The sequence below is a fragment of the Denticeps clupeoides genome, chromosome 18 (genome assembly GCF_900700375.1).
Source record: "Denticeps clupeoides chromosome 18, fDenClu1.1, whole genome shotgun sequence".
In the NCBI taxonomy this organism is placed as follows: domain Eukaryota; kingdom Metazoa; phylum Chordata; class Actinopteri; order Clupeiformes; family Denticipitidae; genus Denticeps; species Denticeps clupeoides.
Window position 1 is genome coordinate 6,023,213 of NC_041724.1, and position 24,191 is coordinate 6,047,403.

The 24,191-nt window shown below is 41.9% G+C and overlaps 1 protein-coding gene and 1 long non-coding RNA gene across 2 annotated transcripts; one reads left to right on the top strand and one right to left on the bottom strand.

Annotated features, from left to right (window-relative positions):
• Positions 1-1,502: 1,502 nt before the first annotated feature.
• trpc3 (transient receptor potential cation channel, subfamily C, member 3) lies at positions 1,503-22,581 on the bottom strand. Its single transcript, XM_028960678.1, has 13 exons — positions 22,359-22,581; positions 16,866-17,631; positions 14,216-14,401; positions 11,299-11,463; positions 10,724-10,940; positions 7,073-7,306; positions 6,180-6,444; positions 5,082-5,277; positions 4,722-4,928; positions 3,750-3,833; positions 3,585-3,660; positions 3,341-3,475; positions 1,503-2,359 (listed from the first exon to the last, which is right to left on the bottom strand). Exons 1-13 carry the CDS (start codon positions 22,508-22,510, stop codon positions 2,271-2,273), a joined length of 2,772 nt encoding a protein of 923 aa, XP_028816511.1. The 5' UTR covers positions 22,511-22,581; the 3' UTR covers positions 1,503-2,270.
• On the top strand, positions 3,656-5,316 carry LOC114768416 (uncharacterized). The gene is made up of 3 exons (XR_003743051.1): positions 3,656-3,839; positions 4,146-5,009; positions 5,098-5,316. It is a non-coding gene; the product is annotated as an uncharacterized LOC114768416 (long non-coding RNA).
• Positions 22,582-24,191: the final 1,610 nt, after the last annotated feature.

The following is a 24,191-nucleotide window of genomic DNA, read 5'->3' on the forward strand; positions in this document are numbered from 1 at the left end:
CTCCACCAACTGCTTCCTGCAGAAGTTCTCTGATGACTCTGCAATAGTCAGCCTCATCACTGATGGGGATGACAGGGAGTACATAGAACTGACATGGGACTTTGTGGACTGGTGCCAGCAGAACTACCTCCAGATCAACACTGGAAGGAGCTGGTGGTAGGCACAAACATCCTGCACTACAACCACTGAACATCCAGGGTATGGACTGTGGTATGGATTGAGACTGTGGAGAGCTACAAGTACCTTGGGGTTCATCGGAACAATAAACTGGACTGGACTCATTACACAAATGCTCTTTACAAAAAAGGGCAGAGCAGGCTGTACCTGCTGCAGAGGCTCAGGTCTTTTGGAATACAGGGGCAACTCCTAAGGACTTCTTATGACTCTTTTTACTTCTTATGACGTAAAAGATGACATCAGCCATCTTTTACGGTGTGGTCTGCTGGGGCAGCATCTCCGCTGGGGACAGGAAGAGGCTGAACAGGCTGATCCGGAAGGCCAGCTCTGTTCTAGGATGCCATCTGGACCCAGTGGAGGTGGTGAGTGACAGGAGAATGGTGGCTAAGCTGTCATCCCTGTTGGACAACATCTCCCACCCCATACAGGAAACTCTGACAGCACTGAGCAGCTCCTTCAGTGGCAGGCTACTGCACCCACGATGTGGGAAGGAGAGCCATTCAGAAGGTCTTTTCTTCCAACCGCTATCAGACTCTACAACAAAGACCTCACAGTTGACCACACACACACAGACCATCAAACACACACTTCAAATACAACACGGCAATTATCAAATGTACAGGTGTACCCATTGCACTTTACCCATTTTACCCATTGCACATGTGTAGATTTCAACTGTACATTTGTACATATTTGTACACAATTGTACATTTGTACATATTTATTTTTTGCTGCTATTTACCTCTGTTTTTGCTGCTATTACTTCTGTTTCTATCCACTTTCTGCCGTAACAAATGCAATTTCCCACTTGTGGGACTAATAAAGGTTGAGCTTATCTTATCTTATCTTATCTTAAGACAGCCCAATCTAAGTATATTTTTAGCTGCTGCAAATTTTCTTCAACAATCCATGAATCTCATTAGTATGCAATCCGTAGAGTAAGTGCTTCATTCTTTGTTTGGCACAGAAACTGCAGTAAAAAAGAGGTCAGTAAACAGAGATGAAATATCAAACCCACACAGCCACCTTTACCTGTGTGCTGTTATTAAATCTTAAGAGATTTGCTGAATTTTATAATTAGAACAATTGATATTAATAAAAAAAATGAGACCTGTGTATTAGGCAGATATGTGCATGTTTATTTGGGATTGAGATGCAGATCAATTTCCCACAATTTTGAAAACTCTAAAGGGTTCAAAACTGTTTGTATAAAACTCATCTCATTAAAAACTTATGTTTCATAAATTTGTCTTAATCAAACTCAAATCTAAACATAGCTTAAACAAAATCTGTACATAGACAAAAAGTATAACATGAAAGTCGGTTTCTGAAAATAATTTTATGTAGAAAATTTATGCTTGCCTTCTTTTCTATAATTGTTACATACATGTTTTGGAAGTTTTTTGTAATTTATATAGTCATATGGAAATGCATAGTTTAAATGCACAAACCTACACATACATGATATATTTTTAAAAATAACATATGTCACATGATACATAATAAGGAAGCCAAGTGTTTTTTCCATATCCGTCTCTTATATTAATGCGCCATTCAACGTGCAACGTTGGTTTTGTTCCTGTTCTCTTTACGGAAAAAGGCATTGATTTGCTAATTACTTTTATGTAATACACACAGTATTATGGTTGGGACATATTAAGATTTATTTTGTTGTGATTGTATTGTCATCTGATTTGGCATAACCTACACATATAGCCATAATGTTGCAATTATATGAATTAGTGTAACGATTACAGCTTCTGAACTATTATAGCTTTCATGCACAATCTACAAATTCTAATTTCATTTTACAAATTTAAATTTACAAAAGCAAACTAATAGCACTCTGGCCACTTTGTGTCAAAATCATTCCTCTCAGTTTTAATTATTAACAATTCATCAACTTCTCCACTTTGGCATCACAAATAAATACATAAATGAATAAAATAGACCGAACACCAGAACGTTTTGCCCTGACAATGACACAGCCCAGTTTTATGCACAAAAAATAAAAGGTAAAAATGAGTGAAAACAGATGCAACAGTCTTGAAATGGAGAGCAGGTCTCTGCGTCTGCTGCTGTGGGATATCACGTCACAAGTTGTGTTGCATGGAGATCCCCTGATCTTGTTTAAAAGTGGACCTTAATGGAAAAAATGCAGTCCCTCGGCGTGCAAGCTGTACTGCTTACCAGAAAAAGTACAGAGGGTGAAGCCACAGCTTTTACATCAACTAAATATGAACAACTCCTTAAATCTGTGAATTGCTGCTCTTTCTGGAATACCACAGGTAATTAATGTGGTTATTTACATAATGTTAATACTATGTATGTTAATAATGTTAAAATACCTAGAAAAAGTAAAATTCTGAAAAATAAATAAATACTGTGCTGTCCCGAACATAAGACTTTTATTTCTAAAACACCTCTCTAAAAGTGAACTGGCTACAAGTGTTTCCAGATTGGTAGACATAAACATCCATTATCATGGGGCAGTGGTGGCCAAGTGGTTAAGGAAGCGGCCCCATAATCAGTAGGTTGCTGGTTCGAATCCCGAACTGCCAAGGTGCCACTGAGCAAAGCACCGTCCCCACACACAGCTCCCCGGGCACCTGTCATGGCTGCCCACTGCTCACCAAGGGTGATGGTTAAAAGCAGAGGACACATTTCGTTGTGTCACCGTGTGCTGTGCTGCAGTGTTTCACAATGACAATCACTTCACATTCACGTTTCTTAATTAATCTCATTGGTTGATGATATTGATTTAAATGACAGCCTACATTATTAGTATTATGTTAAAATAAAACAGTCTTATGTTCGGGTCACCAAGGAGTCCTTTTTGAAAGTGCTTATAAATGTACACAAAACAATGCCTGTATAAATGTATTATAATGTACAACATACATCTGGGTTGGTCAGTAACAAACACAAATAAAAAAAAAAGTAATTAGTGAACATCAGTGTTACTTCATTCCTGGCCTTAGTCTCATCCTGATACAATAACCTTTCTGAACTGATAATGATAATCCATTTGAATGTACTTTAATTAAATATATTCTATAATTGACACAAATGACAAACTGGTTGAAAATGATTTTGTTTGTGTAACCCAACACCTGAAATTTAAACTGAGCAAAGAAAGCTAAGCACCAGTGCAATCACTCACATCTCCCAGGGCCCAGGTTGAGCTTATCACTGAGTTTCTTAATAAGCACAGACAGCTCTTCTGTAGCCTGCGACTTCTCCTCCAGGAGCTCATAACGTAGGCTGGAGATGTCCTGCTTTATCTCCTTCAGCTCGCCTGTAAATCAAGTAAATGACACTAATATCACGGTGAGAAGAGTGTTAAAAAGGGCAGTAGAAATAAAATGACCTAAATAGCCAAGTCAGCATTTAAAAAGTGACATTACCTTCGTTAACCTCGTCATTCTCTTTGTCCACTTGTGCTTTCAGAACGTAGCGCTTGATGAGGCGCTTCATGATTTGCTGTTTATTGAAAGAGAGAAAAGAAGAAGAAAGCTAGTCCCATCTGAAGAGACGTGGCTTCGGCGTGAGTGACGGTTGTATCTTCTCACCTGATATCGTGTGGGCTGGTTGAGAATGCTGTTCAAGCTGTGAGACTCAGCTATGCGCAGGTTGGACTCGCTGAAGGGGTTGAGCTGTGGGTGCGTGCACAAGAGGCAATCTTTACACTTTATTTTACTTTACTTTACTTTACTTTACTTGGCAGACGCTTTTATCCAAAGCGACTTACTAGAGGACGACACCAGCAATTCTCATTCGGTTTTCATAGATTTTGAGTTACAAAACTAAGAGACCTGCTAAGGCCTAACTTGTCAAGGATAGAACGTGCTAAGGAATTGTTAAGTGCTAGAAAATGATCATTATTATTTTTTTGTGAGTGTGTGTATTAGTTTTAGACTCGTTTGAAATACTTTTTAAACAAGTGGATTTTCAAATGTTTCTTAAAGGTGGTGGTCATCTCCGCTAGTCGAAAGGAGCAGGGCAAGTTGTTCCACCAGCCCGGGACAACAAAGGAGAATAGGTTTGATTGGAATCTTTACAAACGCACAAATGCTCACCACGCCATGGTGGTCAACACTGATTCGCTCATTCTCCTGCAGCGTCGTGCATGCCATCGCAATAGTAACTCCTAGAGAGTAGGAACCTGTCTATTTATCACAGATCAAGATTCATGGGTGAAAGGAAGGGATTCAGCTAACTTCAGTTCTCACACTCCTGGAATGAAGCAGGAGTCATGGTGGACAATAAATTCCATAATTTTCCAGTTGTTCAAAATAAAATAATCTCCATGGCAACAGGCCACATCCATTGACTTGATGTGAGCAGCTGCTTAATGACTTCTGGTTGTAATTAATAATCTTTCAAACTTTTTCAGCCCTCTTGTTAGGTTGTCAATGATCTCCAGGTTAATTCGAAGCTGTAGTAGGTGGTGTACCAGTCAACCCTTTACAGACCCTTCCTTGATTCATTATAACTAATGCATAATAATGAACAATTAATGTATGACAGTGGATTTGTTGTACCTTTGACTTTGAGTCAATGCCCATCTCCTTGTCCTTTGCCAGACCCCGACGCCTGCATCGCAGCAGGCCAATCAAACGTCTTATGAAGTAGAAGAAGGACTTGGGGCTCGGCACAACGCTGAATGGTGGCGGCAGGGTCTTCCCATTGTCAAAATAGTAGAGCCAGAGCTTGGACCTGGCAAACTTCCATTCCACATCTGAATCATCCTGGTGTGCAATATGCATAAAGAATTAATGTGGACACCTTGTTGTAACAACAAGAATATATTTAGAAGATGGAGCACGGAAGTAAGTACATGCAATAATGAATTATATGAGAGACGTTTTCCAACATAAAACATGCCAAAGTGTTGCTCTCACCTCTATCTCCTGATAGGAGCTGTTGATCATGGCGATCAGCATGTTCAGAAGCACCACCACCATGGTGACATTATAGATCCCGTACAGGACGTAGCCAATGTTCTCAATGAACTTGTGGTCGTATTTCAGAACCACGGATGACACCTCGGACAGACCAAATATGGACCAGAAAAGTGTTTTGAAACTCTCTTCCACCCTAAAGACACATGGAAAGAGACCAAGATTCAATGTTAGGGCAAGGTAGTTTATTTATTATTATTTTATTAAATATTACCATTTGGGCCTGAATTAAAACATTTCGATGTTCGGTCTCAGTCTCTGCCTTTCTCTCTGTACCTGCATTTCATAAAAACAGTATTCACAGCCAGGATGCACAGCATTTGCTATGAAGTGCAGTGATGATTCACCACATGGTCCAAAAAAAAATGGAAACATCTGACATTCCCATTTAAGCTTTGGTGGTTGTAACCTTGAGCGGAATTGGTCCACTCTCAAATAAATTACGGTGCTATTTTCTATTTATCTTCCAGGAACACTGTACCCAGAACAGAATTTTTGAACAGAATGTTTAGCCCCTGGCTAAAAGATGATATTTAACATATAACAAATCGAATATTTTTATATTTTTAATATATAATAAAATAAATAATAAATCCACATTACACAGTCAGTGAGCAACAGTGCAATGGTTTAATAGTTTAAAGTCATTCCATAAGATGAAGGGCACTATCTTTAATGTTGCAATGTGCAGAACTATGTGCTAAGGTCAAAGGCATCCTCACAATTTTAATAAGAAAGAACCGCTTGGTTCTTGAAGAAACTACCCTTTTTGTTGGTGTTGAATTTCTTCTGTCCCTCACAACACGACCTTTAATTATGTTTTTATGAACAGAATTTCGAATGGGAGAATCTCTATGAAGCTTGACACTCCACCACTGTGCCCGTCAACATGCCACATGCGCAAACATCATTAAATATAGGGCATTTATTTGTGTAAATCCTGATGATGCCTTTCACACCAATAAACCCCACACTTTTAACAATAGTTCCCGAAGAGTCAACATTGTAATTTTCCTGCAACTGGTTGTCTTCACTCACGTGGTGAATGCGGGGTTCACTTTGGCGCCCAGGTAGTAGGAATAGAGGATGAACATCCCAATCATGAACGCCAGGAAGACCATGATGAAGAGCACCATGAACTTGAATATGTCTTTGACCGTGCGACCCAGGGAGATCTGGAGGGGTCCAAAGCTCTCATTGGCTGGGAGGATGTACGCAATGCGGGAGAAGCTGAGGACCACAGCAATGGCATACAGGCCCTCTGAGATCAACTGGGGATCAGAGGGTAGCCACTTATCCCTCGCTGGCATGAAGAGAGGTGACATTACAGAAGAGGCAGGTTATCCACCAATGCTGTCTTTACAGTACTACGGCACTTTTTTTATTTTCTATATAAACAGTATACAATGTGAGTGCATCTGAATGTGCAATTTAATATCTCCATTTCAATAAAATAGTGGCATGCCATTGTATAATCATCCTAAATAATGTGAACAAATACATTTTCCATAGATCCTTGGCACAATATCAGGTTCAAACCCCACTTGAACCACCCTGAGCAAGACAAATAACCCTGCGTGTCTCCAGGGGAACTGTCTCTGTAACTAATGACTGGAAGTCACACTGTATAAGGGTGCCTGATAAATGCCATGAATGTAACTGTAGTTATATAGCAAGTGGCCTTGAGGACGTGTCACACTGAAATGACTCTCAGCTCCTACATTTACATTTATATTTACAGCATTTATCAGACGCCCTTATACCAGAGACACTTACAATCTGTAGTTACAGGGACAGTCCCCCCCTGGAGCAACTTAGGGTTAAGTGTCTTGCTCAAGGACACAATGGTAGTAAGTAGGATTTGAACCTGGGTCTTCTGGTTCATAGGTGAGTGTGTTACCCACAAGGCTACTAGCACCACCTCCTCTTACCGTATGTGAAGTATCTTATGTCAGGTGGGAGTGTCACCAAGGAAAGGTCTGCGACGTGAATCTTTTCATCAACATACTCCTGTGCCTTCATGGCCTGGAGGAAGGCGAAGAATCTTGCTGTGAAGGATGCAATAAAGATGGACAGCATGCCAAAATCCAGAACGTTCCACAGCTGGAGAATGTACTCCCTGGGTCCTTCTGTCCAGAGTTCCTTACATTCAGACCACATCATGCCTGCAAGTGAACAGTGAACACGATACATGACCCAGTCCACACCCTCAATACTTTTAAATCAAACATGCACTACCAGTCAAAAGTGTGGGCACACCTACTTTGTGGCGGTTATGGAGATGGTGCCATTTTGAAGAATCCAATAAGAAATGTGTTTATTATTTGTTGTAACAGGAGAAAGTGAAGTCTGTTTGATGAATCTGTTTTTTCAGAGTCGCCTCTTTTTACCTTCATGGCTTCACTATTGTCATCATCAAAAGCCACTTATGTTAAGAATGATAAAAAAGTGTTCAGCTTAAACCTGGAAACCATCCATGTTGTCTAACTTAAAGTGGTGGAGAAAAGACAAGATTGTGAAATGCTGCCATCACAGCAAAAGCTCTGTTAAAAAAGCTTTCTAAAATATGCTATTATGCTATATGCTATATTCTAAAAATATTTTTTATTATTTTATAATTATTTGCTGTTTATTACTATTTGCAATGAACATAGCGAGTTACAATGATTCAATACATTTTAGATTTAATGTCTATCAAAATAATATCTGGAAGGCCACGTAAGGGTTGGTCTTTTTTGGGAGGGAAGAGAAGGTTATCAAGTGCCTACAGAGATTTGAGAGAAGCTGAGGGATCCGGTGTAATTTCGAATTCAATTAAAAAATGATATATATTCTGACTGCAGCAAACCTACTTACAGCATTCATCAGGATGGCTTGCGGAAGAGGAACCTTTCACTCTGTGAACTGCGCAGGATTATCTGAGCTTGCCCATGCGGATAGAGGACAGCACACGAAACGCTCGCTCATGCACACCACTGCCACATCAACATCAGTGCAAGCTACCATCGCAACTCTGCTGGTGGAACAACAGAGCTTCAAAGTAAAGCCATCATGCTGAGTTGCAGATTGGGTTCAACCACAACTGTATGAAGAACAGGCTTTCTGCTTTCTTAGACAGATTTTTTTTGTGTCTGTTCTAAGATATCCAGCAGCTTCCATGATAATTAGCAGAGAAAAATGAATGCCATTAACGACTTTTGGCCAGGGACATTAATGCCCTATTACAAGTGATTGGTTGTTGCTGGAGCTCATGTAGTGCACCTTGCACACCGGCACATTTCAATTAAATTTAAGTAAAACAATTAAGCAAAATAACAGACATTTTTTGCCCATAATCCTACTATAGAACTCTTTTGAAATGCAGGTGATCATACAGCTTAAAACGTGTTGCGGGTTGGCAGGCTGAAATTATGTCTAGAATGTGTGTCTACAGTCATGGCAAAATAGTGTTTATAGTTTTCTTTTTGTTTTAGTTCCTTTGTTTGTGTGGTGTATTGAAGTATAATTATAAGAATTTTAGTTTCAAAGGTTTTTTTTGACAATTACACCAGGTTTATGGCAACTCATTCCTTCATAATAGGTGCTAGGAGTTTGTCAGAATTTGTGGGTTCTTGTTTGTCCACCCGCCTCATGGGGATTGACCACAAGTTTTCAATTGGATTAAGGGAGTTTCCAGCCCATGGATCCAAAATGAAGTGAAAGTGAAGTGTCACATGTGATACACTGCAGTACAGCACACGGTGCACACAGTGAAATGTGTCCTCTGCATTTAACCCATCACTCTGACTGAGCAGCAGGCAGCCATGAAAGGCGCCCGGGGAGCTGTGTGTGGGGACGGTGCTTTGCTCAGGGGCACTTCAGTAGCACCTTGGCGGATCGGGATTCAAACCTGCAACCTTCTGATTACGGGCCACTTCCTTAACCGCTAGGCCACCACTGCCCCAAAAAATGTCAATGTTTTGTTCCTCAAGCCACTTAGTTATCACTTTATGGCACGGCTCCATGCTGGAAAAGGCTTTGTTCTGCACCAAACTGTTCTTGGATGGTTGAGAGAAGTTGCTGTCGGAGGATGTTTTGATAGCAATCTTTGCTATCGGAATCAAATTCCTTGTATGTGCTTGCACTTACTTGGCCAATAAATACAATTCTGATAAAATAAATAAAATACGATTCTGATTATTCATGGCTGTGTTCTTAGGCAATGTTGTTAGTGAGCCCACAAATGAATGCCCACACACTGCTCCCCGGGCACCTTTCATGTCTGCTGTTCTGTCCCTGGACGTATGTTCCCACTTGTTCTGTATGGCTGGCTGTGTTTTTTGTCACTGTTTCTTTTAGGTTGACTTCATGGGAGGAGTTAAAGTGTACCAGTCACCTAAACCTATATAAAAGGACTTCAGATAGTGTTCGGGAGATCCCCAGGGTCTGCTAGGCCCTTACTCTTTTGGGAGGTCCCCAGGGTCCACAGAGATCTGCAAGGCGCTCCATTGGGGTTCTCATTCATGTGTGTTTTTTCTTTGGGTGATAGACCCCTTATTGTTAGCTTGTGTTAGCCTGTTAGCTTTGTGTGTTTTTAAGTGCCGTTTTCGTTAACTTTTGCGCATGTTTGAGTTATCCACTCTCAGGTAGGTAGTAGCCTAGTGGGTAACACACTCACCTATGAACCAGAAGACCCGGGTTCAAATCCCACTTACTACCATTGTGTCCCTGAGCAAGACACTTAACCCTAAGTTGCTCCAGGGAGACTGTCCCTGTAACTGATTGTAAGTCGCTCTGGATAAGGGCGTCTGATAAATGCTGTAAATGTAAATGTAAATGGACCACATCTTCCTTTAGGCTGTTCTGATGTCGCTGTGCTGAGTCTGCTGTTTTATAGTACATCTTAGCTCACTGTAAATAAAAGCACTGTTTGTTGTGTGTGTAACAGTGGACCTCCTCCTCTCCACACCCTTGTCACGTTTCTTAACCCCCAGACTTAGGAACATGACACCTGCCCACTGGTCACCAAGGTGATGGGTTAAATGCAGAGGGCATATTCTGTTGTGTGCACCATGTGCTGTGTTGCAATTGTCTCACAATGACAATCACTTCACTTTCATCATTCATTCTTTCCTTAGAGGGACTTTGCAATTCATCTGATCACTCTTCATAACATTCTGGAGTATATGCAAATTGCCATAATAAAAACGGAAGCAGCAAACATTCTCAAAACTGTACACAAATAATCAGTTCAATCAATCTATAAACTATTCATCAGATATAGTTTCATAATTGTGTGAAAGAGTGAGAGTTTATTTTTTTATTTATATATTTGCAGTCAGTCCATTGAAATACTAACTTTACAAAAATTTGTTGTTTCAGTTTTGCTTAACTCTCAGGTGAATATAGGTGAATGAGATTTACAGGTCAGGTCCTAGTAAACGAAAATAGGGTTTAATGGACATTTAAAAGTTGTAAGTCAATCTGGAAAAGAGCATCTGCCCAAAAGTAAATGTATATGGGAGATATCTGGATCTAAAAGTTGAGTTTGGCCTAGACTACAGTTGAACAGAAGCATAAAAGAGAAATGACCGCATGAGTACCTGTTACCCACACCATGATGAGTATCTCGGTCCAGGTGAAACGAGTGGTCTTCACTCGGAAGATCTGCAGGGGATGGTCCGTAACTGTGACGTTGGGCATTGTGCTGATGCCGTCGAAGCGATCAGAAGCGTTGAACACCAACAGACCAAGGAAGATGATGAAAGATGCGGCGTGAGCTACAAACTTCATAAATGGGCTCCGAAGAATCTTTCCCAGCTGTACAAAAAAAGGAAAAAAAAAACTACGACAAATAAATGGTTTAAATTGAGACAAACAAAACACAATGGTGCACAATTCAAGTCATATTGGCCTTGTATACACTAATGCTGGTAAAAAAAAACTGTGTACTGCAGGCGATAAAGATACTAGTTAGTGTTGCTGAATTGATTCCTGTGATTAATTCTGTCTCAATGATGCCTGTGTGTATTTAAAATGTGTAGGCCCCTGTAATAAAATTAACCTTAAGCTGTAAATGGAGATGGACTGCATCATTACGGCTGATGGCTTTCTGGCCCGATAATCACATGTTTGCTTTCAACCGGTGACATTCTCACCAAGAAACACAGCTCCTTACCTTACTACACGGGGCAAACCAGTATCCCACAGCAAGCAGCGGGAGCCCGAGAGCCACCACCAACACAACCAGGCATTTCACCGCAATGGCCTGCTCCCGGAGCCCAGACAGATTTTCATACCAGATAGTCAGCAGTTGCTGCTGGCAGTTCGGATGAGCAACAAACTGCGTCAAACGTACAGAGAGAAGAGTCCAGAAAATCAGAATGGACACCAGTGTGCTATATATATATATATATATACACACACACACACATATATTTGGGGCGTTGTAAGGAACATTTGCATTTTAAACAGGCCAACACTGTGTGTAACAGCAGCACATGTAATCGCATTAACAGCCGAGATCGGATTTGCGGAGACGCCAGTGAGTACGGCGATGGATGAGCGGGTCGGGGGTGACTGGCACTCCCTGTCTGAGCAAGAAAATCATTGAATCCTTCCCAGAGACCACTAACAGATGGATGTCCTCTGGACTGCACAACTCACTCAAGTCGGCCCCGTGTGTTATTCGATGCTTTAGGGATGCTTTAAATGCAGATTCTTTTCCCAAATGCCCAGAAAAAAAAATTGATTAATAACAAGAATATTGATAGTAGCAGTAGAGGTAATAATTCTGTTACAACAGTGAGAGTATTAGATGAGAAGCCTGGGGCATTGAAAAGACTTTTAATAAGTTTTATACTGAGCATACTGTTATGCCATAGTCTATTTAAATTCTGCGTAATATACAAATGTCCGACCAATAACAGGCTTCGGTGTTCAGGACACAGCACGTGCTTGATGGTAAAGGATGGTTTCTAGGTCAGTAACATCTTCTGTTGGTTGGAAGCAGCAGGTTAATTCATGATGGCCCACTGGGACAAGAAGGTGTTAAATTAACAACTGTCCTACATAGACCCTCTGTGGTCCATGCTGAGTGAGAGCCAATCTGAAAATGCTAATTATCTGCAAAGATTGAAGAACATTAATGAGCTGGATGTTAATAATTATTGATTTTCTTTTTTATGGAGAGGCCTGTTTAAAATGCTCATATTGATGAATGAATACTAAAACACTTCAATGCATTGACCAGAAGAAGAAAAATGGCTATATTTAATTGTACTGCAACAAAATGTTAAACTATGTAGATACATACACACACGTGTGTGTCTGTGTGTTACAGAACATGGTTTATGTAACACACAAAGGTGTAATTTTTACCCACAGCACCTCTGTACTTCGACTCAATTCAAAGTAACAGACAATACCACAACCTACCAATGAACACTTTGCGGCAGATTATTTATCACATCTTGCACAACGTGATTTTGTGTCCAAATCCTAATCTGCCAAAAGCTTTCATCTACAGATAATGAGATGTTTTATCATTAATTGATCAGACCTGTGTCCACTGAGGCAAGAAAAGGTGCAGAGGTTGGACAGGCAGGGATAACAATGTGGCTCGCTTGTCTCCGCCACTACCTGAGACGACGTTAGAGTCACTTTGGACCAAATCACACTGACAGCTCCATTTCATTTCAGCAGGTTCCAAGCAGTATCTCTGCAATAGAGGCGAATGTGAACATTGTCCAATTTGGCCATGCTGACAAATGGCCAGAGAAAAACCCACGAATCCCAATTTTTGGATCCATCTCAAAACGTACTGCTGCACCATACCAACCTACAAGGCATATGATTATATGTACATTCTCAAAGTTTTCAGCATTATAAATATGATTTTTAGATTATTTAAATCTTGCAGCTCTTTCATTCATAGATGAAACCTATTAACCATTTCCTTTGCAGGATTCAGAATGACAAAGCCGAACTGCATTTATTAAGGGTGTCAGAACAACATTTCCGTCCTCCCCTGATATATAACGGCTGAAGAGAAAACAATGGACATGAAGGAGGGGTTATGGTTCCACTTTATGTGCAACCCGTCAGAGTGTGACGAGTGGGTGTTGGAATCCAGCTCTCTGCTGATGAATACAACCCCCCCCCTGGGGATGCACCAAACAAGTCTACAGCGCAAAATACTGACAACGCTCTCAGATGCTCTGTTTCCTCCTGTTAACACTTACCAGGTCAGAGAACGACAAAGCTGTCCAATGCCGTTTCTTTATGGAATCTCAGGGTACAATCATTTCAGGACATTTGTTACTAATGCCAATAATAGTAATCTTGACAACTATTTGTTGTGTAGTACATAATATGCACATAAATCTTAAAAAATACTAAAAAATATAATATTTTAACACCCATGCAGCTTTTGCAGCAGATTCATGTGCTTGGTTAGTGGTGCAGTCCCAGATCCTCTCTCCCTCCCTCTACTCTGTCACCTGCTAACCCGTTTTAATGTGTTGAGCGCTTTATATCATCATGAACCCCATTCCATCCTCCGCCTGTTGCTGTTAGGCTTGATTAATATTGCATTGCACTCTGACCTTCGGGTCTTTTGATGCTCACTGAATAAACGGAAATGCCTGTTATGTGATTAAACAGCCTTAAAGAGCCTTCTGAGGTCAAGTCCACACGACAACGTTTTTCTCGAAAACGGGACGGCTATTTTAATCAGAACGGGTATTTTCTGAAACGGGTTCCAGAGTGAATTTACCGCGCGAACGACAAAGTGCCTTTTTTTGTAAAAACACTGACCAACCTGACGTATAACGGCAAAAGCATCATACATACAACAATGGCGGATAACACGTTTGTGGTTGTGCTGCAACACAGGAAATCCTCTCTAAGGTGCCCATTTCTAATGAAAAGAGAAGACTGGTTCAGAAAACGATAGTCCTAAACATACAAAAAGTAAAAAAAAAAAGACTGACAAATGAGGAGTGATACCATTACTTTCTCACTTATTGAATGGAGTGGCTCACATATGCAGTCACAGAATATGCATGGTGCAATGCTTTCAAGGTGCCACTTGCCTTCTTGACCTCGTATTTGATGGCCAGCTTGACACGGCTGAGGAGGGAGCGGTGGTGTTGCCCCTCTTCCAATTCTGCACTGATGTCACCATTTAGGATGGCCTCAACCTCCTCTGTGTCTCTGCAGAGATCCAGGACCCCCACCACAAAATCCTTACACTGCATTGACAGCTTGCGGTAGTCATTCTGTAGACAGATAAGATCCAGAAGAACAAGTCTAGTCAAATCAAAATGGTTTTACCTTTATGAATTGTCATTGATGTGATGTTTTGGAAGAAGGAATAATAGACAAGTGAAAGGATCTGAGTGAGTCTGACATTTCAAAGTGTGATGGGTAGACAACTGGATCAAAGCATCTTTGTAAGAGATGGATTTGTAACATCTTGAGATGTTCACCAGTGGCTAGTGAAGAGGCATCTCTGTCTGAGCCATAACAAGACGGAATGCCAGCGGAGGCAGTGCAATGCTCTGGGCAGCGTTCTATTGTGACATTAAATTTCATAAAGTCCCCAGATCTCAATCTGAATGAGCTAAAGAAATTCCGCAATTTAAATGATCTATTGCTGAATCCTTCATGTCAGACACTAGGTTGCCTCGAGTGGTCTTGTGCATGTCTCAACGGTGCACTGACACAATATTAATCAGGAGGATTTAATGTTATGGCTGATCAGTACTAAATAATACAGAGCCAGGAGAGGTTTTGTGGGAGAATTTCCTATTACAGGCTCATGCAGTTTCATGCAGCAAGCTGCTAGAAGTGGCTACCAGAATTATAGAATTTTAATGCTATTCAATACATTTTTTTTCTACCAGGAATTTACTTAGTTAACAAATCTTTGGTTGCCTGGCAACATAGCAGTAAAAACTACATAAAAGCACATTAATATATTAAAAAGTGAAGTGATTGTCACATGTGATACACAGCAGCACAGCACACGGTTCACACAGTTAAATTTGTCCTCTGCATTTATCCCATCACCCTGAGTGAGCAGTGGGCAGCCATGACTGGCGCCCGGGGAGCAGTGTGTGGGGACGGTGCTTTGCTCAGTGGCACCTCAGTGGCACCTTGGCGGATCGGGATTCGAACCGGCAACCTGCTGATTACGGGGCCGCTTCCTTAACCGCTAGGCCACCACTGCCCCCACTGTTTACCGGAAACGATTTTAAAACTGTTTTATTATTTCCAATATACACCTTCAGACATACAAGCAACCAATATACAATATTCACTTCATATAAACAGTGCTTCATAAAACAAAAGTATTTTCACTGACTCTTCACCTAGGTCTCTTTTGAATGTGGTGTTTTATATGACTGACAGCATACAGCATACATTAATCATTTTAAATTACAACTATGGGAGAGTCCTAATTATTTACTGAGACAGTATTGTGATGGCGGCATGTAAATGGCAATAATTCTATTTACTATTTAAAAAGAAAGATTCATATGAATCATGCAATATGTGCTTTTCAGTGAGGGGAAAATAGCCTAATCTCAGTGTCACTATCACCGCTTATTGTTGAATTCTGAAAGTTAATTAATTTGTGTGTGTGTGTGTGTGTGTGTGTGTGTGTGCGCCACTGCTACCGTTTTGTTCTGTGACAGTCTGTGAGGCTGTAGTATTCCATCTGTGCATTAATTTCCATCTTAGTAAAATGGCTGAGATTTGCCAATTTTCTACATTATCGGTATATTTTAAGAACCTGATTTGGACAGCATAAAGTCCCCCACCAGCCAGAAACATCCAGACAGCAGCGATTCCATTGAAAGAAGGGTCTGTCTTCTGTATTCAGGCCACATTACGTTTGGTTGACAATCAGAAAACGGTTACTTATATAAAAAAAGTGAATCATTTTCAAATCTCTCTGCTGCAGAATGCTGATGACTTCCTTTTTTGTATATTTTGACCGTCATATGCAAGGTGATGTGTCCACATACACGTTAGCCAACAATAAAGTATGTTGACGCTTTTTGACATTTTAACCAAAGAAAAATTAAATAAACAATATTTAATATGATATGAATACACATTCACATCAGAATTTAGTAAGGGAGTAAAGGAAGCCATCTACGGAGTAAAGGAAGTAAAGGAAGGAGTAAAGGAAGCCATCTACGTCAAACGGGGAAAAACTTACATTAAACAGGGGGAGGCCTCAGGTTTCATCTTTCCAGCACCTACAATGCAGCTCTAAACCTGATTCCAAAGCTTTTTCAGTCTAATTCAAACCTTTCTGCATCTAATCCAAACAACTGGGGACCAGTCCAACCCTATAGGGACCAACGGCATTAACAACTGCTCAGTGGGAAGGGAGGAGGGGGTTCACAGGTACCATCAGCTCATCGTCAGCTCATTAATCAACAACAAACAGCTATAACAGCTTGACTCTCCCATATTCCAGTTCGACTTGAAAAGATCCTTGGATGAGAAGCGAAACGTCTTCAGGGAACTAATGTTGTCTTCATGTTGCCTTCATTTGGACTCTTTTTTTGGATTTCATGAAGTCAGTCATTTGGGAAAGAGATTACCAAATGATTACCTAATAATCCGGTAAATTTGCAAATCTCAGACATTTTACCAAGCGGGAATTTGCATTGAAAAAAAAAAAAGGTGCTGCTTAGTACCTCTGAGGCACATGGGTTCTCTTACCTTGAACTCCTTCTCGATGTTGGCCAGCTTGGCCAGTTCGTTGCTGAGCTCCAGGGCGGTGAGCACTGGGTCTTCGCTGGACAGCGACAGGTAGGCCGGGCTGGCCAGCCCGCGGTACGCGTTTATCCGCGAGCGCGAGTGGCTGAACGAGTCCTTGCGCTGCTTCTCCGTGCAGTCGGCACACTTGCAGAAGTAGTCGTGCGGCCGCTCGATCCGGGCGCCCTTCATCAACAGCATGTGCACCACCTCGTACTTCTGGCAGTGCGCCGCGAGGATGATGGGCGTGATGTCGGGCGAGAAGCGCGTGCCGTCCTCGTCGTACGAGTAGAAGTCGTCGTCCTGGAGCTCGCAGGGGCTCCTGGTGAGGCGCTCGCTGGTGAAGAAGGACGGGTGGCTGAGGATGGCTTCCACAATGCGCACGTAGCCCTTGCTTATGGCCAGCAGCAGGGCGTCGCCGATGCGCGCCAGGTTGTCCCGCCGTAGCAGCAGCTCCGTCACCTCCAGGTGCTCGTTCCCGACAGCGAGCTGCAGGCCGTTCTGCCCCATGTAGTCCACGCAGTTGACGTTGAGGGTGGAAGACTCGTCCAGCATCTTGCGCACCACGGGAATGTTGCCATACTCGGTTGCGTCCAGGAAGCGCTCCTCTTCAGACGTCAGGCTGGTACCGCGCGCGTTAAACATGAAGGCCGGGCCTCGGACCGCCTGCCTCCGCCCTTTCTCCCTCTGCATGGTCATTCTTTGGTGGATGAGGATGTCCGCCCGTTTCCTTCGGAAAGGGAGAGAAAGAGATGGATGGAGAGATAGCGGCAGCAGCTTTCCAGTTCTAATTTCTGATCTGTGTGGCTCAGAAGAGGGTGCTTCTGGCATTTTCATACACTTTTGCAGCCTCCACTGTCGCGTGTCCAGCTGGTAGCGTGACTCAGGACCAGTGGGGATGGTCAGGGGAAAAAGTGCCCCACTGAAAGCGTGAACTCCCATGGTATTTTAATGAAACACAACAGATGCAATGGGCTTAGCACAGGTTGCTCTCCCACAGGGCCGGTTTATCCATCCTGCAATTCAGTGGGACCTGCAAGTTATGTTAATTAAACTCTTCCTCAACGTGTACAAAAGCAGTAGATAACACATGCAACCATGTTCAATCATGCTAACGAATTATTCATTGATGTTATAAATTGTATGATGCAAAATGCAATGTTCGTTTATTGCATGAACTATACACACTATGCATCGAGTGAAAAAGTGCAAGTTTTTTTCACTTAACCCATCATCCTCTGTGAGCAGTGGGTAGTGTGTGGGGACTGTACCTTCATCAAGGGGACCTCAGTGGCACTTTGGTGGTCCAACCCGCAACCCTTCAATTAAGAGTCCTCTTCCTTAACTGCTAGGCCACCATCAATAAACAGGTCAGCCATCACCATGAAAACCACATAGTGGTGATGAAAGGGTTAAATTTCTAAGGTTCTGAAAATTATGAATTTACAATAAACAGTACTGCCTTTTCTATTCCTATGTGCACTTGATGCATACGTGGACCATTCTGTATCGATGCAGTGCAGAACATAATGAATTATATCATATTGACTTGGTGATCTGCATTGCACCAGGTAAGAGTTTCACACAGTGAAAACTCGATGGCCTTATGTGCACCAGAGTTGAAATTTGCTGACTGCTGTGCATCGTGACGCATTTTCACGCAAACAATAGAATCAAAGCGCGCTGGGGTTCGGTCTGCCCCTTCGAAACGCGTACACAAAGCGGGAATGATGGAAAATCCGTTCTTATCAGTCTCTGAGTGTACAGAGATCTACAATACAACATTATTGTCTTACTGGGAGTTTAGTATGTGCTCCCCTGTACGTTTTTTTTTGGTGTATGTTGTGTCAGGTGAGCACAAACTGAACGCCGACCGTTATTCCGCCACTGGCAGAAAATCAAAGTGTCCACATTGGTAAATGAGACCTTAACTCTTGTATTTGTAGACATCATGTTAAGTAATGTAGAGAATTTAATGGGGGCGTCGTGATGCATCACTAATCAAGGCATTGATAATGGTAATCAAATTGAATCAAGAGACCAGTGAAGGTTCACATCCCTACTTGCCATGGTATCAGATTATGCCAAACCAGGCCTCAGCCTTTATGGAGCTGACGATGGAAACACAGAGCCTTTTATTTGATGAGTGTTTATTGCATTCACTTGTTGCATGTGTGTATGTGTAGCCTGCATTGTGATAAGCTCTAATTGTTGCTCTCATTCATTTAATTTAACTGCCAGTTGGAGCTAGTTGAATACATAGAATTAATTATTCTTTTGTCTTTAAGCACGATAAAATCCCAGCATTGATTTTAAAAGGGAGGGGGCCTTTTTGTCTTGTCTTTGGGCAGATACAGTAAGTACCACAATATGGTCAGTTAAGCAGAAGTATACTATAGTACAGACCTTTTCCACACACCCAGTGAATGCAATGCCGTCTAATTTTTCCAGTGCTGAAGCATGCTGGTCTTTGCCTGCAAGCACCCTCACTTCTGCCAGTTGTAGATGACAATCCCAACCATGTGTTGTTGGCTTTATCAGCGGGGCTGCAAGCTGTAACTTACCACCCACTGCCTTTGACAGGGCAATTTTTCCTATGCACCTAGTCTCCTTCTACACAGTTGCATAAACCTCATTCTGATCACGTATGAACAGAAAAATGCCCTACTGAAAGCAACTAGATATCAAACTAAACACTAGACTAACTACCGTAAAGAAGACTAAAGAATACTAAGATTAGCTCAAAGGAAAAACAATGCCAAATGTCTAAACCTATCTGTTTAAACTTATCTGGGTGCTCCGGGTCCGTGTTTCATTTTAATTTTTGTCCGACATAGCCCTGATTACCTGATTGTGTGAGTCTGTGTTAATGTCTATAAATGTATCCCTGATGTCATGTGGTTGCCCGGTCATTGATGTTTTTATCACTGCGCTGTACCATTGTGTCACTGGTTTTGAGTCTTTGTATTTTTGAGTGAAATCCCGTTTCTTAGTCGTACGTTTGTGCCCGTTTGCCCCTGCCAACATGACCAAACCATGTTGCACAGAGCAGTATTATAGCACCCTTGCTTTAAAATGTATAAAACATATTTTGCATATCTGCCTTGATGAGGTAAAAGTATTTCATGCCATCTAAGGGCTGGAAATCGCCCCAAATAGCTTCTGGTAGGTTTCACTTAAGCATGAAAACTCATTTCACAGGGTAGGGCCAGCAACTGATCACCAACTCAGCACCCCGGTGAAGTAGTCAGAGGCGTGAAGAAACCTGAGAAAATAAATGCCAGCTCCTCCATGGATAATCTCAATTAGAGAAGTTCATGATTTCAGTCGAAGGTCAATTAAATTTTTAATGAAAAGTGATTTTTCAAAAAACATTTTTCAGAAGATTCAGAATGGTACATGCTTTGTTCTCTCTTTTTTAGTAGCAATTCTTCATCGGTCCCTTGCACCGCAGCGTACTGTAAAACCTGAACGGCTAATTTTGAATGCCATTTCAGGAAAAAAAAAAAAAGTATTAAATCAGCGGAAGCAGTAAAATGATTGATGCCCTGTTTTTCATCGCATGAAGCACAGATGTTGCCATCTGTCCACGTCATCTGTAAAATAAAACACTTGGCACGTACTGAATAAGGCCAATAAAAATGCACGTTGCATTTTGAAATGGCTGCTTGCTTTCCGATAGACTATTTGTGCAAAGCATTTAAGTTGACGTAACGAATAATTGTGTGCCATGTGTGATGTATGCGGCGGGCCGCAGTAAAACAATGAAACAAAACAAGAAGGAAACAACCATTAAATCATACAGCTGGTACCTCCTGCTTAACATCGTGCAGGCCACCTCCTTGCACCGCAATCAGACCAGATCACGTTACGTTTAGGTACCATCCTCCCAACAAAACGAGTTATTCTGGACGAGTTATCTCCAACACATCTCTCACTGCCTTACTCCATTACACGGGTGCCAGTGTACCAACAGAACGAATGTTATGCCTTTCATCTGTCAGGCGTTTTAATGTTATGGCTGACGAACCAAGATCTACGGCACAGGACGTGCTTACTGGCAACGGACTTGACCTTTGACCTAGTACCTTGTCTCAGTCGTCAGACCACCAAAACATTTAAGGTGGATTTACCACATTTAAAATTCAGACGGATGCTTTTTCCAAAGAAAACGATCAATACTTAAAAGGCTATGCCATCATGGATATCTTAACATAATCCACGATGGGCCACTGTGTATGAAGGTTTTGCCAGGGCTCCCTAAGTACCTTGAATAATTAAGGAAACTGGTAAACCCGAGAGTCTCCATCGCCCGGGTTTGAGCGCTTTAATTAATTATAAACCTGCATGCACACCATCCCGGCAACACCGGACGTTGAGCCCACCACATTGCCGTTTCTACCATTGTCATTAGATTCCTGCTTATGAAGCTGCGGATATTGTCAAGACTGTACTTTTGACTTATTAATAACAGCAACTGCACAGAGTTGCACAACTTAAAGGGAGAATTCTAACTGCTGTTTTTTTTTTCCAGTCGCTATTAAGGGCTGATATATAATTAGCAACTAACACTTCTGGTTCTCTATATTCATTTAATATGATCAACTTTAATGCCGTTAAAGAGGCAATACCATCATGCAAATTGTTGCCCAGTGGATAAATGGTGATGACATTTCTTTTTAAGAAAAGGTCCATCAAAAAGCTGATATGCTTGTGACACGATGTGCCACCAGAAAGACTTTCCAGATTTCCTTTTTTCCCAAAGGGAGGGGGCTACTTGTCTTAATCCAGCTCTTCCAGTTTCCTCTCAGCACTGCAGAAATAGCGTGTGTGTGACTTGCAGATATGATATGCGCGATTTCTGTGTCTTCCACTCTTTATCCTCGGTCTGCAGAATCCAGACAGAGAGGCAAACTGTCCTCTGTTCTCCATCAACACACACATGGCTGGATTCAGACGCCAGGCTTATTAACACTCACACTTAATACTGCACATGAATGCAATGCAGTTGTGCATACTGCGGATGTGGTTTATTACAACAAGGTTTCTCGTGTGTGATATGAAATGAATCAGGTGCATGATGTTGTTTTTTTTTTGCATGGGTCACTTTTTTTTTGCTTAAAAATGCCCAATGAGTTAATCGAAACGATCAAACTTTTTTTTTTTTTGTATATAGACCCATTGAGGGTCTTTGGGCTTTAATAGCAAGCGGGAGGCGTGCGTGGGCAAAACGTGGTTAAAATTAGGAGAGTCACAACGGTTTCCGGTTTTCCTAATTGCAATTTTTACTATTCTCTATATATAAAACAATGGATCAAACGACCAGGAGACAGCAATAACAAAAAAAAATGTATTACTTTGTATTGTGCAATTCTAGCATTACGTTGGTGCATTTGTTTGAAGTATTTTTTAAAAAATTTGTTTCATGATAGTAAGAAGCGTAACTGCAGCACTCACGCGTCGTACCGGTAATATCCCGATTCCCGGACGGTCTCCACCGACTTCACGTGATGTGGAGCCACACCGCCGTTCTCCTCTTGCCACCACACGTCATCCTCGTCCTCCGAGAAGGAGACCCGCTTGCTGGACCTCCTGCCTTTGGCTGACATGCGGACCGATGGCGGCCGAGCGAGTGGTCGCCCTCTGCGGTGATGGCCGAGCCCGGCGCGCCGCCAGCCGCTCCGCGAAGCCGGGGGAAGGAGGCGGGGACCGGGGAGGGGGCGCGTCCGCAGGTGCGTCCTCCTCCTGCCCGACTTACATTTACATTTATGCCATTTATCCGGGGCGACTTACAATCAGTAGTTACCCTGGAGCAACTCTGGGTTAAGTGTCTTGCTCAGGGACACAATGGTAGTAAGTGGGGTTTGAACCTGGGTCTTCTGGTTCATAGGCTACTACCACCCTTATTCATACTACATTTACAGCATATTTCAGACGCCCTTATCCAGAGCGACTTACAATCAGTATTTACAGGGACAGTCCCCTTCCTGGAGACACTCAGGGTTAAGTGTCTTGCTCAGGGACACAATGGTAGTAAGTGGGGTTTGAACCTGGGTTTTCTGGTTCATAGGCTACTACCACCCTAATTCATACTATACTCACACATGTCTAGAGTATCAATTTACAGGTTCAGCATTCATAAGACTTACAATCAGAGACAGTTTAGTGTTTTGTTCCGGGACAAGTGGGGTTTGAACCTGTGACTTTGTGGTCTTCTGGTTCACCTACTGTAAATGTGTGTGTGCTGGACATTTGTAATTCTAAGAATCAAAATGTAACTAATGTAACTTGATTGTATTCGGGGGAGGGGAGTTGTGTCATTTCAATTTACAGTAAAGTGACGGCCATTCATGCTGAGAATCCTGCTGAGCTGAGCACGACCTACAGGGCGCAAGCAAGGCTGAATTATGAATATAAATGAAGCAGAGCATGCATGCATTTACTTTTTGGTGTCTGGCAATAAAAGAGCACTGACGTGTGTTCAGAGGCGGTTTTTGATATGGGCGACATGGGCATCGTTTTTGCTGCCTTTGACACTATGATTGCCTGGGCACCGATCGGTTTTCTATTGCCCGTTTGCGGGAAGTAAGGGCGGCAAGAGGTTCTCTGGCTGGCTGGAGTGGCATCTAATAACCAGCTCACAAAGTAAAGCAGGCTGCAATACCCGTATTAGAGGCTTACTGCCAGGAAATCTGTTTCAGAAATAAAGGACGTTTAAAATCTGCATATGGTGGTGATCTATGTGCCCACTCAACATCCTGAACTATTAGAAATGGTATCAAGTGTTACCTGTCTGGACCAACACTGTTTTCACTGAACATTTCACATGGGAACTGTACATTGGATTGATGAATGGCATTTTTGTTCAGAATATAAAAACTACTGTTTGAAAGCTCTAGGCCACTAAAAACCTTTCAAATAGTTGCAGAAATAGTATCTACTAATACCTTTCTGGTCCAAAACATTTTTCACTGTAAAAATGACCTGGGAACTTTGCTCATGTGCACATTTCTGATTAATATGGACATATTCTTGCAATATTTTTTGTCTTGGGATCTTAGCTTCAGTTTTTGCGATTTGCGATTTTGAATTGTTCAAAATGGCCTATGGGTGCATCCTATTTCCCTGGTGAATAACTTGACCTGTATTGACTGAAGTGCTCAGTTCAGGCAAAATGAAAAATAAATTAGATTGCTGTCTGGTTCCCACCTGTGACCACAAATGATAAGAATTGGCATTTTCGAGGAACACAAAGTAAATACACAAAAATGCTAAATGGTTAATTTTGAA

What these genes read in the sequence shown, in the direction of transcription:
- trpc3 (XM_028960678.1), bottom strand. Translation starts at nt 22,510, where the DNA reads ATGTCAGCCAAAGGCAGGAGGTCCAGCAAGCGGGTCTCCTTCTCGGAG. An exon ending in TCAAATACGAGGTCAAGAAG is followed by an intron (nt 11,464 to 14,215) that starts GCAAGTGGCACC and finishes CGTTTGACGCAG; the next exon opens with TTTGTTGCTCATCCGAACTG. An exon ending in GAATGACGAGGTTAACGAAG is followed by an intron (nt 3,476 to 3,584) that starts GTAATGTCACTT and finishes CTTGATTTACAG; the next exon opens with GCGAGCTGAAGGAGATAAAG.